At 36.8% G+C, this 19,465-nt stretch overlaps 1 protein-coding gene across 1 annotated transcript in view; it reads right to left on the bottom strand.

Annotated features, from left to right (window-relative positions):
• LOC117176200 (calcium-binding mitochondrial carrier protein SCaMC-2) overlaps positions 1 to 17,660 on the bottom strand; it is a 113,310-nt gene extending 95,650 nt beyond the window's left edge. The window contains exon 1 of the mRNA XM_033366313.1: positions 16,866 to 17,660. Within this exon, the coding sequence (XP_033222204.1) occupies positions 16,866 to 17,069 (204 nt within the window). The 5' untranslated portion in view covers positions 17,070 to 17,660. The remainder of the gene's footprint in view (positions 1 to 16,865) is intronic.
• Between the last annotated feature and the right edge of the window lie 1,805 nt (positions 17,661 to 19,465).

Raw genomic sequence — 19,465 nt, 5'->3', positions numbered from 1 at the left:
CCCCCCAACCGACCTCCTCCGCGTTGTCAACACTGCCCTGGTTCATACTAGCATTGTGTATGCCCCATACTGCACCCTGAGTTAGTTGAAAACCGGGCGGAAAACTGGCGCGAGCGGAGGCCAAAGGCTGCCCTCGCTTTAAACCCATTCCAGTCCTCAACGCGCTCTACACGGATCCCCCTGCTTACCTCGACTACGTGACATATTAGATGGCCAGGAAATAGCAGCAGAGATCGATAACCAGGCTTCGGAAAATTTTATGCAGCGCTCGATCCTTTCTGATTCTCAGTTTTCCTCATTAAGGCCCAGTCCACCATACGCTAAATTAGACGCGGTTAATTCGTTCATGAAGCTCAATGGTTGCGTTAACCTCACACCTGAAATGCATGACGAGAAATACCCCTCGATTTTTCACGTGAGCCCCCACTTACGGACTGAAATGATTCTAGGTCACCCTTGGCTTAAGAAGTATAACGTCGTTCATTACGATTTCGCCCGAAAAATGTCACTTCAGCTGAGACTGATTGCCCTACCTTAGTCACTGGATTAGTTGCGACGGTAACGCAGCTCAGCCTGAGCACATCGACGCAATTCGCAACGCCTCCTTACCCCAAACACGCCATGAATTACAATCTTTTATCGGCACGTATAACTGGGTGAAGTAATACATCCCTGATTCCTCACACACTCTCGCACCTCTAACGGATTTACTTTCGCCTGAAGGACCATTTAAAATGACTCCCGAAAAGATTATCGCCTTCGAAGCGGTAAAAACCGCGTTTACCTATCCGCGTTCGTTGAGTTGTCGGGACTCCTCTCTGCCTTTTATATTACAAACCAAAAGACCATTTACTCTCCGTACGGACAGTAAGGCCCTGACGTGGTTAGAAGATAAAAAGGACACGCGCGCAAAATTGAACCGTTGGAATTTATTGTTGAAGGGGCAATTTAACTTCAAGGTCGAACACATTCCGGACAAGGAAAATGAATTGCCGGACGCCCTTTCGCGATTTTCCAACCCGGCTGTGTTAGTCCCGAGTGAACCGGATCTAGAAAAAATGTTACCATCTACCCGTCCGGCGATTAAAACGAACACCGACAAATCAGTTCCAGCTCTTAGTGCCGTACATATTCCCTCTATTTTTGAAGAAATTATGCAGGCCCAACAATTGGATCGTGTGATAACCTGCGACGCAATTCGATGGCGAGAAATCAGAGCGCGTGGTCCTGTTAATCGCGGGGAAGAAAATTTTCTTGTTTTTAACAAGCTCGATAGAAACGGTTTTTAGCGTCGTGACGTGGTCGGCGGTGAGTAGCGAATTCGGGTACCCGTGACTCTCCGCGAACGCGTTATACACTATCACCACGGCACACCACTTTCAGGACACCCCGGTGCCGAAGAGACAATCCGCTCAGTACGCGAATTTTTCTTCTGCACGGACATAAATCGGGAAATTCGTCGGTACGTAGCAGTTGACTTCATGGGACCGTATCCAAGAACGAGCCAAGGGAATACACACATTATGGTGGTTAGAGACATGTTTTCGAGATGGGTCGAGGCTTTCCCCATGTGTATCTGTAACGCTTTGAGTGCGGTTAAGTTGCTCCAGGGAAAAGTTTTTTGTCGTTTCGGATATCCAAAACGAATTTTGAGCGACTATGGACCACAATTCACGGATCACACTTGGGCTGAAACCGCTAAAAACTGGGATTGCGAACTATGGACGACGCCCGTCTATTATCCTACGGCCCGCACCAACATCGACCACTTCTCGTTTTTCAATTGGAGACTGGGTTTACACTGAAGAGTCATTCACTTTTCAACAAGGCTGAAGGATTTAGTGCTAAGCTCGCCCCGTCCCGGATTGGGCCACATCAAATCCCAGAGAACGACTCGGGGGAAGTTGGCTGGGTTCTGAAAGACGGCACACCACAAAAGGTTGACGGGGACACCTTGGTGTCTGCACCACCCCGTACAATTCCAGCAAAGGTTGCCGTTAACCAAGACTCAAGTGACGGAAAGCAACCGCATCCCTCTTCACATTCACAATCGAGTGACAGCGAACAGCCGCACTCATTTTTGGACACCACCGTTCAGGCGCGTCCACCGAATATCGAAGCTGACCTGCTTCCGACTCAATCTACAGTTCCCGAAGACGAAGACTCAAGTGACGGCTAGCAGCTGCACCCCTCTTCACATTCACAATCGAGTGACGGCGAACAGCCGCACTCATTTTAAGACACCACCGTTCAGGCGCGTCCACCCAACGTCGAAGCTGACCTGCTTCCGACCCAATCTACAGTTTCAGAAAAAGAAGATGTGACGAGTAACGCTGAGCGGCCTTACACCCTGCGGGCCAGAGCACCGGTGAATTGCCGTGATCTTCGCACGTACGCACCTAGGAGAAGTCGCATTTAGTTTTAAGGACAACAATCGAGTGACGGTGAACAGCCGCACCCAATTTTGGATACCGCACTCAGGCGCGTTCACCTTCGTCGAAGCTGACCTGCTTCCGACCCAATCTCACTTTTGGACACCCCACTCAGGCGCGTCCACCTACGTCGAAGCTGACCTGCTTCCGACCCAACCTACAGTTCCCGAAGAAGAAGACGAACAAGTAACGCAGGGCCGCGTTACATCCTACGAGCCAGAGAATCGGTGAACAACCGTGATCTTCGCACGTATTGCACCTAGGAAATGGTGCAGTTTAGTTTCAAGGACCATTGTAAATACGATAGGAAACTAGGGACATTTTTTTTGTACATTATTATTTTTATTATTATTAGTTTTAGTTAATTTTAGGCATACCGATACCTTGTCGCGATTTTATGCACCTATCTTATAGTTAACCTTTTTCTCTTTAATTTTTCGAAGAGTAAACCGATGGTCAGTATCTTGATAATAGATTTTCTGCTTTCAGGATGATCCATTTTGATAAAGAGATATTTCGGGTTTCACTCGTGTAAAAAACTACGAATTGTTTGCCGACGTTTCGTGAACATTGCAGTTCACATCTTCAGGGCTGACCTGAAACTGAGGTATCAGGTAATGATGTTCTTAGTTATACTTCCTACGATGCCTGTGATTGGCCAGAGCGCCCGACCGTGGGGACTGGTCGAACTTGATTTGCCAATCAAGTCTTTTTTTAAAAATCCGAGAGAACGGAAAGCCATATCGGTTTGGTATTATATCCATTGTCCCTATTGATGTTATTAGAGTGTTTTAAGATTTCTATTGCTTCTCTATGTTTTCTTGGAAATTTGTTGTGCGTTTTTGCAATGACTGTTGTTTCATGAAATAAAATGTTATGTCCTGTTTCGATATGATGTTCAAGTGGTGCTGATTGCGTGAAATGTTTTAGCCTGACTTTACTCTCATGTTCCTTAATACGCTGGCTCACCGCTCTCCCGGTTTCTCCAATATAGACTTTGCCACAAGAACAAGGGATTTTATATACTCCTGGATCACTGAGGGGTGCCTTTTTATCTTTAGGGTTATTTAGTAGTTGTCCTATTTTTGTACCACCAACTTCATCCAAGATTAAATCCTATAGTTTCTTTTTAAATGCCGATCTTTTATTTCATTCTAGTTTCTTGCCATCCTTTTATTTAATTTTATTTTCCCCTTAAATATTTTTGCCGAATTTCGCTCCATCAATTAAAGTCCATCAGCATCCACGCACTTTGGACCTCTTCAGCAGTCACCCAGGATACCCGGACACCCAGTGGCCTCCCAGGATCCCAGGCATCGAGGACATCGGAGATACTTCGCCATTAAGGGATTGACAAGTTTGTAGAGCGGCCGCCGGATTTTCAAAATTAGTGCGGCACTGTCCGAAAATCTAGCGGTTAATCCGATCTCGGTCATCGGTAGTGCGTGGCGCGATCGCGAAATTTATTCACTCGTTCGTTTCGCCTGGGATCGGCGGTTGACAGTCACCGGGCTGTCGACCGAACGACCTAGGACAGGGCTCGTTTCGGGAATTACTACCCTAAGGTGGTGACTTACGAGTGAGTTCTTCGCGTTTTTCCTTTCGGGTACGATCTGCGAGACCCACGGTTTCCATCCCTTCGCGCGGATCTTTCGGTTCTTTTTTAGAAATTCTGATTTCCCTTCGGCCACGACGTCGAATCCCCATTGATAATAATCCTAATCATTATTAAATTATTATTTATCTTTTCGATTTTTCAGGGGGTATCAACATGTCGACTTTTGAAACATTAGCACTGCCACACTTGAGAAATCCTGGGTTTAGTGTAATTCTAGAAACTTTCAGCACCTTTTAGACCCTTCTTTATACTTTTAAAATACGTTTTCAATCATAAACAAAGACACGTTATCTTTACTGTTTAAACTTTCACTCGCTAGCAGCCATATTAATTCCCCATCAACTTGACAACAGTGCTACTTGACAGAATTACTTCCGACCTTTGCTTCCGACGATCCGCTAAACCAATCAGACTTTCCTTTCATAATTACATTTTTTTTGTTCTTTTAATTTAACTGTGAAAAAAATTAGTTGAAAATATGCAACAACCTCATTATGAATTTCAAAATTCCAGAGGGCCTAAGAGTTTGTGTATGTTAGAAGTAGTTTATTCTGAAAATTTGAGCCAGAAGAAACATAATCCGGCTATCGCAAGCGCACTGAAGTTTTAAACAGCAATGAGCGCCAAATTTGTTTTACGTCTGACATATTTATACATTTTTATTAATCTTAGCAACTTAAATTTCTAGTATACATTATTACCTATGTATTCTGAATAATAAGAATAAAAAATTTAGTTAGAAAAACTACATAATTCCACTACAATTGGCAAAAATGTTCTCAACTGACGTTTTTCTTCTTTTTAAACAACCTTAAATCTATTGAACAAATATTAAAAATCTGATGAAATCCCAAATTTGTAGCCGAGATGCAACCCTTAAAATGAAAAGAAAAATCTATAAAAAGCTTCATTTTTCACTGACTTTTGATAAAAAATGTGTACACATTTTTTTTTTTTAAATGATAAATGAATTATTTTATTTAATTTAGTGATTTTATTAAAGCTTTTCTCTCTTTTTTAAATATTTCTCACGTCTCTGTCAAATTTTTTTAATTGGTGTGTACTGTGTAAATAATAGAATCATATTTATTGCGGTTATATAGTACGGCGATTAATAAACGATATTGCGAATAAACTTTGCATTTTATTCTGGAGCATTCAAACTTGGCAAATTTGTAGTAAATATCCCCAGCTTACTTTCAAGAAGTTAAAACAAGGTTTCAAATCGGGTAGATCAGCGGTATATAGAGGGATGCCTACCTAACAGGAGTAGATATAAAAAATTCAAAAAATCGTCAGTTTCGGTGGTTTCTATGGGCCGGGATCGGTCCCCTACTTGACATTTATTAGTTTAAAGGTATTGGTTAAATCCGAGTTTGAATTTTTTTGTAGAAGTACGACACTGACTCAATATATATTTTTTCCAAAGGATTTGCGAACGAAAGAAAGAAAACTTGTCCAATAACCGGGGGTTTGCGAGATCCTCGAATCAATAAAATGTTGAAAAATCAAAAAATTTGTTGAGGAAATCATTATTTTTACGGTAAATGTTAATTTTGCGAAAGATAGAAATCAGCGGGTAGCAGACGACCTCATTTGAACGGTTAGAATCGTTTGCAAATTTATTGTTTTACTCACAATTCTGACATAATAGAAGAATTCTCGAGATATACCAGGTTTTCAAAGGGTGACGTCTTGATGATGGTGACCCTAAATTTTGCGAAATACGTTGCGAAATAGAGAAAAATACCGACAAAATTGACAAGCCCTGTCTGTGTCTTGTAATTGCATTTGTAATCAGCCACCAGGCTAGCTGTCAACTTCACGCCATGCACGGTATCGGGTTTCATAGGCGTCGAAAAGGGCTGAAATTATGCACGTGTTATAAAAAATTAATTTAAATCGCTCTATTTTCATCATGCATTCACTGCAGTCACTTTCAAATTTCACAGTGCAATCACTTGCATTCAGTTGATCGACGTGAATCAGTCCTTCCAATTTTGGGAACTTTTTGAACTGCGCTTGCGTCACGCCGGCAATCCAATTGGTTACTGTTAGCGCGCACGTATTTTAAATTATATAATTTTTTTGATTGAATATTTATAATGAATAATTATTGAGAAATGCATCAAAAGTAATTTCTTAATCCTAAAATAGAATTTTGAAGTTACAGATGAACAAACAATGCGATTTAATTGCAAAAAATGTTATTAATTCTGTCTTCAGAAAAAAAACAATATTCTTAATTCATTTTTGGCAATTTTAGTGATTTTATTTTCAGGGCATGTGACACAGCCAAATACCTATATTACCGACCTCACTTTATCAGTGCAGTGGATTTTTTTTAACCTACGAACTTTTTTTGTAAATAAATTAACGAGCCGGAAACTACGTTAAAGCACTAACTAAATCTTATCCGGTACATAACAAAGGATTCGACTATCAATTCCATCGGTGTCAGTCAGTAAAGGTTTTCGTGATGTGCACGAAAATCCGAACCCTGGCGGCCACTGGACGCTGTTCCCATGTGAGGAGAATTAAGATAATATATGTATTAAAATAAATAGACTGTCAAGAATAGTCAGGAAACTTATTAATTACGATTATTTACAGGTGTAATTGTATTCCCTACAAATGCAGTTTGTTTCAAAGGGTTAGGAAGTCTCGACGTGTCACGGTTTGTTAGATCCACAATTTCTCGAACATTTTTTTCCCATACTCTTTTATCTGGTTTAATTCTTATAAACTTGCTACCCGATAGTCTCAGATATTATTTTATTCTATACAAATAATTATTTTTAGGTTATTATAACTAATAACCTAAAAATACATACCGGACCATTTCAATAAACCACACAACCCACGCATACGTTCGGCGCTTATCACTAACAACATTCACGTTTGCATTAACTCCAACTGGCGGCCGCAGAGGACATTTACTGGTACTTTGTACCCAAAACTTTGGGCCACGAAAATGCATTGAGATTTGGGGGACCTGGTTGTGAGTGCTTTGTTGTTATGCCGGATGAGATTTAGTTCAAATATTTTTTTTACGTTCTTTTATTAATTACTTTTGTACTTTAACGTAGTTTTCCGTCGACTCTTGCACTTCATAAAGTTTGAGGCCGATATTTTATGTATAAAAAAAGTTCGAACGTTCAAAGAATGTCGAGGTTAAAAAAAAATATGTGAAAAAGGCTCCCAGTTTTAATTTGGTTGAAAATAACTTTCAGTGAAATTCCTACCCAAATGAAGTACCGAACAGTACTATATTGTACTCAAACATTGTCTAGTTTCAGCTCGATGTTTTATTTACAAAAAAGTTCTTAGGTTCAAAAAAAAAATTCAGTGAAATGATATAGTTACGTCGGTAATATAGGTTTTTGGCTGTGTCAAATGCCTTTAAGGCACATTGTAATAACACCTTTTTAATTCAAACCGAATTATTTTTTATGTGTCACTGTAAAACCTTATCTTAGGATTAAGAAATTACTTTGTATACATTTTCTAATCATTACTTATTATAAATATTAAATTTGAATATTTATACTATTCAAAATCAACGCACCAACAGTAACTAATCCGGAAGTATCGGCGGGACGCAAGAGTTGTTCAAAAAGTCCCCAAAATTGGGAGCACTGACGTGAAGTTGGACGTCTTTAATGGACTTATGTGTTCTTCGTATGGATATAGCTCTTTCTATGATTTATTGCTGATATATAAGGCGTACTGCATTTTTAAAACAATCGGCCCTACACGACGTCACTTCTAAATATGATTAAATTATGTGCTTAAAATTACAAAAATCGAAATATGTTTAAAATTTCACGAGTTTATTATATATAATGTTTTTCCCGTTCTTGTAAACATCTGAATAACTAATAATGATCCTATTGAGATCTAAAATTAAATAATTATTCATGGCATAATTAATCATTACCTAAATTTGTTCCTAAAGTCCATGAATTTGAAGAATCATTAAAAAAAATGATCTTCTTACTTAAAATTCAGTGCATATTTAACATATTATTGCTTTGAATAAAGTGATTCGTAAAAATGATGAACAGAAATTTGATTTAAATCAGTATACAATAAATCCAGTACTCTGAATTTTACTTTCACAAATGTAAACCTATTGCTATTTAATTTTATATCACAACTTTCAACAAATTTTGAAGGACGCTCGAAAAAATTCCCTGCAAAAGGAAAAGATATAGTTGTAGCGTTTAAAAAGTTAGTGTTCATGCTTAATGGACATCCTAATGAATAACAAATAGATTATGCAAACATTTTTATTCGCTGCTGATATCGTAGTATATCATCTTTCACTGGTCCTAAATTTTAATAATTACGAAAAAAACAAAACAAAATATTTACAAAAAAAAACTTCTCATAATTATAAAATTTTAGGACCAGACCACCCACCTCTCTTAATGCTTCCTATTTAGTATCCCAAATTTTCAACTCGATATGGCGCTTCGTGTTAAAATAAGTTGGGAAATAAAAAAAGTGACGGTAAGGTAGGAATCTGGTCACGTGACCCACTCATCACATGTCCTTAACTGCATATAAAAATGTTCCAGAAAATACAAACAAATAATTTCGAAAAAAATTCAGATAACAGGTTTAGACCGAGGACAATTCATTTATTCTTTTAAAAATTCCTTCATTAATAATAAAATCGGGATACTTAAAAGCATTACCATTATGCTTCTATAATAATAATTTTTAATTGAAGTGGCTGTTTAAAATATATAAGGTTTTTGTAGATATAAAACAAATAATGTTTCTAATAGTTTTTACGTACCTTTTCTATTTTCAAAGAGTTTCTTGTGTAGTTCAAATATTTTATCGTAAAACATCGTACATTTAAAGAGAAAAGGGAAAGTTTCTGGGGATTAAGGAGTAAAAGGGAATTTGAAAACGAATTCTGACAAGTTCTGAGCACGCGACTCTTGGTTCTCGCGCTTCGCGCTCGATAATGTATTTACTTCGTGCTACACGCTTAGTCTTTCTATTTTCCCCACATTTGTGCACAGAGCCTTTTAAATCATGGTCAAAGCATCTACAATTGTAATTTGGCGATAGTGAATTCTCTTTTGTCAAATCTCTTTCGGCTTCAATGAACACATTCTTATCTCGTGTCTCGTGCTTCGCAGTCGATTTTTGTCGAAAATTTGAACTATTCTACATTATGTTCAACACTATTATATCAAATGTATATTATATTTATTTCTAGACCTCGGCCTAAGATTGCTTACTCAGATATTACAAAAAAATGTACACATTTTATTTATCATGATTACTTTAATATTTGCTCCTTTTTTTCGGTAATTCGTATTCTCAACTACCCCGCAAAACCTATCATTTCAATCAATTTATGTTATTAAAATTCATTATATGCATTGTTATTGAAAAAAGTATTTATTTTCTTATTTTTTATAATTGAAAAAAGTGCACATCTTAACGAACAAAAATTGTTATCACATATTTTATTGCAACTTGTGTGATTTTTCTAAAAATGTAATTTTTTTATTTTGAATCTTATTTTTTACGATTGAAAGAAAATATACTAGTCCTTTCTATAAATTATAAATACCGAATTTGTATATAATTTTTGGATGAACAACTTTTGTCAATTAATGTTTTTTGTGCCGTTTGTCGTTTTTCCATAAATTTCTATTTTTTATTCTATTTTTCACAATTAAAACAAGAACTACGCATCCCATCAGAAAATCATTGATGACAAAATTTGTAGTTTTTTTTTAGAAGAGTCATTTTTGTCAATTCATTCTTTTTACAGTCATTGTCGCTTATCCAAATTTTTTTATTTTTAATGATGTTTTTTTATGAATAAAATAAAAACTACGAATCCGATCAAAAAGTGACCAATAACAAATGTGTAGATCTGATTTTAGTGCATAATTTTTGCCCAATCATCATTTGTCTTATTTTGCATAGTTTGACTGATAATTTTTTTTATAAAAAAAATCATAACATTAGAATCTTAAAAAAAGTGGTTTCAAACATTTTACAAATGCGTTCACTTCTTTCATTTTTATCAAAAATAGCTGGGGAGGGGTCAAATTTTACACAAATATAATATTTTCTATATTTGTAAAAAATATTTTTTAAAGACAAAACTCCAACAGAAAGAGTCTCGAGATACCGTGAAAGCCATTGAGGGTACCTGCGAAACGGCCAGTAAAGCGGAACTCCAATGTAAATGACAAAAAATTGAAAGCAAACATACATTATAAGAATCAGTGGATGTTTCTTTAAGAAAGTAGAATCCAGTAAAATTTAAATTTTAGAGTTTTCTTTTTATAATGTACCCGTAGCCAAGGCTTTTTAGACGTATCACACTTACTCGTAGTGACGGAAAACCTGAAATCGTTCACAACTTGATACACTACAAAAGAAAATTAAAAATATTTCTTCAGGAAAGTTTTGGTTAATTAAAGGTGATATTTAACAATAAAAAGGCCAAAGATAATTTTGAAAAAATTTGAAACAAAAATCTTTTAATATATTTGAAATATCATTAATCAAAGACACGCTTAGGTCATTGGATTTTTCGAGATAGAAAAAAAGTTTAACTGTACATCAAACCGGCTTTATTTCCTTGGATAATTTAATTTTGCAGCATTCTCATCAGAGAAGGTATTAAATTTGTGTAAAAATAGGCCCTTCCCCCATTTTTGTTAAATTTCCACATTTTGAGTCCTTCTAAACCCGAAAAATATGTTTACGCGAATGTGTATGCCTGCCTGGGTGTGTGTATACGTGGTAACCGCAAGAGAAAAATCTCAATTTGACTACGAAATTATTTCCAGTCCACTTTTTCTTCTGCATGACTTTAAAGAGACTAAAAAAGCTAGTTTTTGAAATAGAAAAAAAAGAAAAAGTAGGTTTTTTTGAAACAATCAATTTTAATTTTTAATTTTCAACAAAAAAATCACAATGAACAAATTTTTATAGTAGTCCTAAAGTATATGAAAAAAAGCTTTCTAAAACACTATAACAAAGTCAATTCGGATAATCCTAAAAGAAGTCACACTAACAAGAAGGTGCAAAAGCACCTGAAAAACTGAAAAATTCAGGCCTTTGTATGTATATTTACAAACGGTTGATAAATGGTGATATGGTTTGGTGAATTAATATAGGTCAACTAGGACTATAATTCAGCCAAGTTCCAACCCGATAAAAAAAACAATAATTTTAGGTGGGAACACTTGAGATATTCTGCTCCGTATACTCTTTTACTATCCTAAACTGAAGGCTTAATTCGTTAGCCAGATATTTTGAACAAAAATCCAAAAAGTTAAAGCATTTTCAAATTTTGAAAAAAAATTTGAAACATCTATGCGAAAAACTTCAAAATAAAAAAAATACTTTTTGGAAAAACGAGACAAGCTACAATAACATTTTATTTAACAACATTTTTCGCCTGAATTATACACGGAGAAAATCCTGGAGCACCTGAGTTGCTTTTACATACACGACTGGTTCGCTTATAGAATATTTTTTTCATACACTACAGACTAGTGTATCTTCACGAGCCAGTCGTTTATCGAGAGTTACCAGTCGTTTATGTTACACCAATCTCAATAGAGCAGTGGGTAGTGAGACTACACTACTCATTGTAAATGCTACATGAATGTTTATAAAACTTTACATAACCACAACGCATGAGATCGACCTTTTTCCATTTGCGATCAGCTGACAGCTGTTGCTGCGTTCGCTCTTATTCGACATCGATCATTAATGATCGGAAACGCGTATTACGAATCCGCGACACGACTCCGTCGTGTATCATGAAGCAATGTGTAGTGTAGATGGCAATAATCACTACTCTATTAAGATTGATGTAAAAGAAACAACCAATTACTCTCGATAAACGACTGACTTGTGTCGATACACTAACCTGTAGTGTATGAAAACCAAATTTTCTATAAACCGAACCAGTCGTGTATGTAAAAGCACTCAGTGCTCCAGGATTTTCTCCGTGTATGTCTAAAAATTGTCTTAGAACCACTTTACACTAGGATGCATATTTTTAGTTCAAATCGTAAAAAATAACATTAAAAATGTATGACAAAATTTTTTTTGTATAGCATGCGCACTTTTTTCAATTATAAAAACAAGACAATAAAAATACCTCTGTTTTAATACCAATGCATATTATAAATTGTAATAATATATAATATTGAAATTACAACATTTTCAGGGGTGGCTGAGAGTAAAATGTAATGCTAAATAAGGAACAAATATTAAGAGTAATCATGATAATAAAATTTGTACTTTATTTTGCACTATCTAAATAGGAATCCCAGGCCAAAATCAGTCCAAGGTTATTTGAAGACAACCCCCGACATTTGACTGAAAGCGAGTTTGGTGTGATACTGAAATTATACATTTTTCAGGGTAGCTGAGAGTAAAATTTAATGCAAAATATGTAACAAATATTAAAATCATAACAAATGAAATTTGTACTTTATTTTGCAATATCTACATAAGCGATCCCAGGCCGAGGTACAGAAATAAATGTAATATACATTTGATATAATAGTATAATAAAAGTGACAGCGTAGCTCCGAGATAGGTGATGAGAATGTGTTCGTTAAAGCCGAAGGAGCTTGAGAAAGAGAGAATTCAGAATCACCAAATTACAGTTGTCGATGATTTGACTGTCATTTTTAAAGGTCTGTGCGTTCAAACTTGCGAGCAGCGCAAGGAGAGAATGTGCCCGCTCAGAGTGCAGATTTTTAAAATAAAAATACATTTTTTCTCTCCTTAAAAATGGATCCAAAAGTCAAGTCGAATCTTCGAAATTCCACTTGTTCGAATAAATCGAATTTCAAAGAATTATGTCGGCCGAACGCTTACCCCATGATAACATCGCGTAGGAGGGGGATGGTGCCCCTGTGACTGGTCACAGAAATAATGTTGGTCACCCCTCTAACCCTGCATCACTATGATTCGTCTTCTGTGATTAGTCACAGGTAGGGATGTAAGCCATGAAACGTTTGATTGAAACTTTTCACGTGAAACATGAAAACGTTTCATGTTCAAAGTTTTATATGCTTCATGAAACATGGGAGGATTATTTCGCGCATGCGCATATCAGTTTGGACTCTTATGATCTCTTTTATCAGTTTGAATTTTGCCGCCGCCATATTTGAAACATTGAAATGTTTCACGAGACCCCCAATGTTTAATGAAACTTTACGCCTCTTGTCACAGAAATAAGTTCAGTTTTACTCCTAACATTTTCTTATATTTTTTAGCCTGGAACATCAACTATCAAGATCGCCGATATTGAGGATCAAATAGTAGCATTAAACACGTGGTTACCGGTACCGACAATTTTTTAATACCCGTATCGGCTTTGTATGCACAATCTTTTAAAAAAGCATGTTTTAAGGATAGAGTGTAGATTGTCTAGATTCTAGATTTATCTTTCCACAAGATTTTGGAAAGGGGTACAGTTTTGAACATTTTTTCAGTAACCAGTCGCAGGGGTGCCTTTCCGTGCTCACAAGGTGTTAAAATGGGGTAGGGTAACCTATAGGTTACCTATAGGGGTAGGTTAAACTTCCACCTATATTCCTCATCGTAAAACGTATACGCTCACGAATCTTCCCCTCTGGAGGGACCGTAACCTCTACCGCGAGCCGTCGGGATTTTTTTGTCCAGCAACGTTCATTTGCTGCCTCGGCGTTGTACCGATACCCCCACTAAGACACTTTTGCAACTGCGCATGTGCCGAAAAGCGCGGGTCTATTTAGAATACTGGTCTGTATAGCTGGATAAAGGTGGTGGGTGTGTCCCGAATAAAAGCCATCTTGCTTGCTACCTTGGGTACTTTTCCTATATTATAGGAATGACATTGGTACTATATTTATGCGTAAATATACGCGTATAAATCTTGTGTATGTGTTGTGTAGTACGAATGCCATTACTGAATATCTATATATTGCCATGCAAGGTACCAAACAAGATGGCTTCAATTCGTCCCGTTCACTGCTGTGCGGTGGCATTGCAATCCACTATCCAGCCATACAGATCAGTGATTTTGAATCAATAAAGATATACTATCAATAATAATGCCTTTCTGCACATGGGAAGTTAAAACAGTCGCGGTCAGTTAGCATGCGATTAATTTACTTGAAATAGTACAATTTTCCAACTAAAAATTAATATAATAGAATCAAAAACCGAATCTAATATTTCGCGGCATATTGAATATTCCAGCATGAGCTCACGGTCATAGATGAATAGGATGAAGTGTCAGGTAGGTTAGCACAGTTGATCACGACTGTCCATATACGTATAAAATCTTTGACATAGGAATGCAGACTTTTTTGCATAAAATAATCTAAACGTACAAGAAAGTTATAGGTCTAAAATTTCAAACGTATCATGCTAGGATAGGTGGAAATGTCAGCCGCTAGGAAGTTTAAATGCTTGTTGGTACCTACATGAAACTTCACTGCAACTGCATACGACTTTTTTGAGAAAATTTTCTAAATTCAACGGTAAGTTATAAAGGTCTGAACAGTAATATTTCTCAAGTTTAGAATTATTTTCTCAGCCAAGTTCCATTCTTTTGTCGATTCGAGATCTTTCAGTGACACGAAATAATATATCTAAAACTTGAGGTTAGTGTATAAGATTGGGTGTCTCATCTTAAATTTTGTCAGTTGATTGTATTTCGGGACACTGGAAAGGTCGTCAATCGACAAAAGAATGGAACATGACTGAGAATATACATTCTACACTTTAAGAATTGTACTATTCTGATATTTATGAGTTACTTTTACGTTTCGAATATTTGCTCGAGAAAGTTATCTGCATTTCCATGACGTCATATTTAAATACTCAATTCAAACTTCCCGCTCTTCGGGGCTCATTTTAATTGGTCAGCCTCTCTCTCGGGCGTGACTCTCTAGCCCGCATAGGGACCTTAGTGGGAGGCGAAGGAACTGCGCACGGCGAAATAAGTGCGTATAGGGGCAGGGGAACTAGGCGCGCGGGGACATCGAGCAGGTACATAAGTGGAAGTTTACTGTATATTATATATACGACGTTGTTGCGGCTGAAATTTTATTGCAATTTCGCTGGGATCGGGTGCAGTTTTGCAGATTAGCACCCGCTTCCTGCGAAATCCTGCGGTTGTCCTTATGACAAACTTCTAATTACACATATAACATTTAATCTAAAGCTTCAAAAGCCAAAACTGACCAAATAACTCTTGAATCACATCACTATGCCCTCAAATGTCTGACAGCTCTTTTCGCATGCTTAAAAAATGTTTGTGTGTTTAAGTGAAATTTACTTTTGGAATAAAGAATTCACGGAATTCAACGAATTCCTCGATCTGAAGGAATTCCATGAATTCAATTCCTTGAAATCCGTCCATTTGATAATTCCGTGAAATGCATTAATTAAGGGAGGGGGGGGCGCATACACCATTTTTGTTGCCTTTTTTGTGTTTGTTTTTCTGAATGGAGAACCTTTCAAGAATATTGCGTGAAAATTTGAAATGAATCGGAACAAAACTAACAAAGATACAGCGGTTTAAGCGATATCGCAACTATATCGGCGACGGTGGCTCTAAAGCTTACTCCGGGTTATTGAATTCTAAACCTTATGGAGATGATTTTTCAATAGTGAAAAAAGAATGTGTAGGACATCATGAATCATAGCAACATCCTTTATGGACCTGGCATCTACCCATCCTTTGAAATTTTGAACACTATTTCTGTACATAATTTACGAGGTATCGCTGGAAAGTTTTTTTTTTCAAATTTATTAATATTTGTTATTTTACAATAACAAATTACCCGATTTTTTCCGCAAAAAACGCGTTTTCACTTCAAAGTGTTCCCAAATAGCGAAAAATTGAAATTTCGAAAAACCCTCCCAACGTTACCTGGGGAATGCAATTATCTAACGAAAGAACTTTCATTTTTTTATTCAAGATGATGTAGCACCGAGTTGTGAGGAGCACCGCAATTCTACTTTTTCAGAGATTTGACCAGACAGAAGTTTAAAATTATTGTTACTTTTGTTACTATGATATCTTAAATGTGGGTATGTCACGATCTCAGAATGATCATATTTAACTCACCGTTTAGATGCTTTCTAACATCCGAACGGCCAGAAACACCCCTTTGACAGGTCATAAAAATAATTTTTTCTAAACCCTACCCTTTTCCAACGTTTCGCGGGGGCGGGAAGACTTATAAATAAGAGCTCTTTTAACTTTGAGGAAATTTAGTGAATTGATGGACAACTTTTAAGATGTTCTTATTTTTTAATTTTTCACATATACGTGTTCCGTTAATATTTTCACTGAATCTGCTTTCTGAGATGAATAAATATAGCCATTATGTTTAAAATCGAGTTCTGATTCGACAAATCTAATACTTCGTTTTTGGAGGTTTATCGGCACCTACTAGACATATTAAGAAAAAAAAGCCAGTCCAACCTGTGATATAATCGCGCCGAGCTTTGACTGGAATTAAAACAAATCTTTGGAATGACATATTTTGTTTGTTAATTTTATCTAATAATAAAAAGTTTGCAAATTAAATCGAATGTCAGTGTACCCTAACCTGAAAATACGTTGTAATTATTTCCGGTCTTGATTTTTGTAATCATGTTTTATTTTGAAAATGCTGATTTGAAAAAATTTAATGAACGTGTCCTGATGCCAATAACATAAGAATGTTCTTGATTCAGGCATATAATGCAAAGAAAAAGGCCAATGGGAAACAATATAAGCGCCAATGGAAAATTAAGTATACCTCTGCATAATGTCGGTGCACTCCAGCCTGGTGGAGTGCTTTGGAAAGATCGTGAACGTCGATTCTGCCATTTCCATCAAGGTCCAGAGTTTGAAATAATTTTTCCAAGCGCTCTTCGTCCTGAGCAGGCAATTCATGTAGATAATGTGGTGGCAAGACGGTCTGTGAAATGCTCGCGTCTTGCTTTTCCCGGATGTGCGGCATTTTTAGCGAATTTCAAAAATATTCCTTGAACTTAGCTTCCGACTGACCCTCAGCACCGATTTCTCTATTTTATTCTTCATGCACGTCCACTAGTCCAATTTAAGTTCAAACTTAAGAATATTATCTTTCATGTAAGCCAAGTAAGCTGTATTAACCGTTCTCGCACAATTTTGTACAGGACTTTTTTCAACTGTTTCGATCCTTTTTATTGGTTGCTTCAACAATAGTCACTTTTGAACTACAATTTAGTTCAAACCTCTCATTGTTAACGAAAGCATTAACTTGAAAAAATTCTAATGGCTTGTCCGAACTGGGTTTTGAGCACACCGTGCAGTGCAGTGTAACTTTTCCTGAATATGTGGAGATTTCTTGCAGACGGCGTCGAAAACCACGTTTCAAAAACGTCTGTCACGTAGCCGCGCTAGGTTCATTTTTTTCTTTTGAATACTCGCTTGTAGCTTGTACTCACTTTACGGCGGTTGTAACACGAATGAATTGCAAGGTTGAACGCAAATGGCTAATGTGTAGGGAAATTAAACTTTTGTGTCAACACGTTGGCATGCAACTAATCCAACTCCCAAGTTCCAACACAATCAGGCACGATCCAACAAAGCATGGTCCTGCCAGGCGCAAGTAAAAAAAAGTCAACCAATCAGATTCGGCACCCTAGGGCACCCGAGCTTTCTGACATCATGGATCGAGTGCCGCAGTGGGCTTCTCCTTCCATTCGCGCCAATGCAGTGAGTATTGCGGGGGGGCGTCGGTTCACTCCAAGTCACTTCAAGTCTAACGCATTTGAGCATCGAATTGGCGGGACCATCGTTTGTTGGATCATGATAATCAGGGATGTGCAGTTACACGTAACTGCAGGTTTTTTACGTTAAATACCTAAGTAAAGTATTTTACGTAGAAAACAGGTCAAATACTCAATAAAATAGGTTCCAAAATGGCGAACCTGTGCATTATTCCACTTTTTTGAATTGCTGGTACTGGTATTTGTAAGAGTGCTTTTTAGTGTAATAATTGTGCAATATTGTTACTTTTGTATACCGGTAAAATATTCAAACCCAAGAAGTGTTCGTAATTTTCTATGATTTTTTATATTTATATATATTTTTCATTGTTGTTATTTTGAAATATTCGTCGATGTTGATGGTAAGTGTTTTTGACCAGTAGACAAAAACACTTAACATCCAGTAGAACAATAGACAAAAACATTTAGCAATCAAATATAGACAGATAAACTAGCTTTATTATAATAAATTCATGTAACTATACGATTTTTTAAGTTTATTTCAAGGAATGGTTGCAAATGCCAACAAGTTTAGAGCTAATGTTTGTGGAGGGAAACGGAAACCGCGGAACGTAAAGTCCCATATACACGTAATTTACATTGTGTAAGAAACTAGGTACGTTAAGTACCTAATAATTTACCGTAATAAACTACGTGAATTACCTAGAGTATTTTACTTACCCATCCCTGAACACAATTGAACAAAATCCTCACACAAATGACAAACCCACGAAGGAATAATAAGGAGACCCAACTGCCAGTGGGAAGCCATTTGAAACTGGCAATAGAAATATTACCGTAAGTGATACGCACATTACAGGAAGATCTTAGATTTGAGTGCGCAGGTGCGCAGTTGTCCTCTTCCTATACATGGAAAAGTGTGCGCGTGAAAAAGTTTGTCAAATTGACGTAAGTTAGAGGTTGAGTTCTTTTGTTGATCATCATACAAAAGATACACAAAATAAATATATAAATAGTATTTCCGGTACTTGTTTGAAAACGTGTGAACAGATTTTGAGAAGGAAACGTATAGGTAAGTACCTTTTAAATTTGTAATATGATAAATGGACTAAAGATTCTCAAGGCTCAATGACAGTTAGGTAAAACAATAAAATATATTAGACGTTTTTTGTACTTACAGTGAAGGCTTTAAAAAAACAAAGTGTATTTGCCTTCTTCGGCGTGTAACTTCGTCCACAACCCGGAACTTGACATCTCATGGCTTAGAACACATTTCTGACACTTGCATCAAAACAAACAAACAGAACCTCTCAACTTACGTCAATTTGACAAACTTTCTCACTCGCACACCTTTCCATATATAGGAAGAGGACACCTGCGCACTCAAATCTAAGATCTTCCTGTAATGTGCGTATCACTTACGATAATGTTTCTATTGCCAAGTGGAGGAACGGAGTTAGGTCTCCTTATTATTCCTTCGTGGACAAACCTAACGAATAAATGCACGGTGTGCCTACTTCTATAGAGAAAGTGGCGAAAGAATTGTAGTAATTGCTACGCCTCCTAGATGGCGCTCGTGCGAGTTCAGAATTCAAAATTAACTTGAGTTCACTGTAGCTGCAAGAATTATATTCTTTTTTGC

This window comes from Belonocnema kinseyi, chromosome 7 (assembly GCF_010883055.1).
Source record: "Belonocnema kinseyi isolate 2016_QV_RU_SX_M_011 chromosome 7, B_treatae_v1, whole genome shotgun sequence".
Classification (NCBI taxonomy): Eukaryota; Metazoa; Arthropoda; class Insecta; order Hymenoptera; family Cynipidae; genus Belonocnema; species Belonocnema kinseyi.
This window is presented reverse-complemented; position numbering and strand designations above follow the sequence as displayed.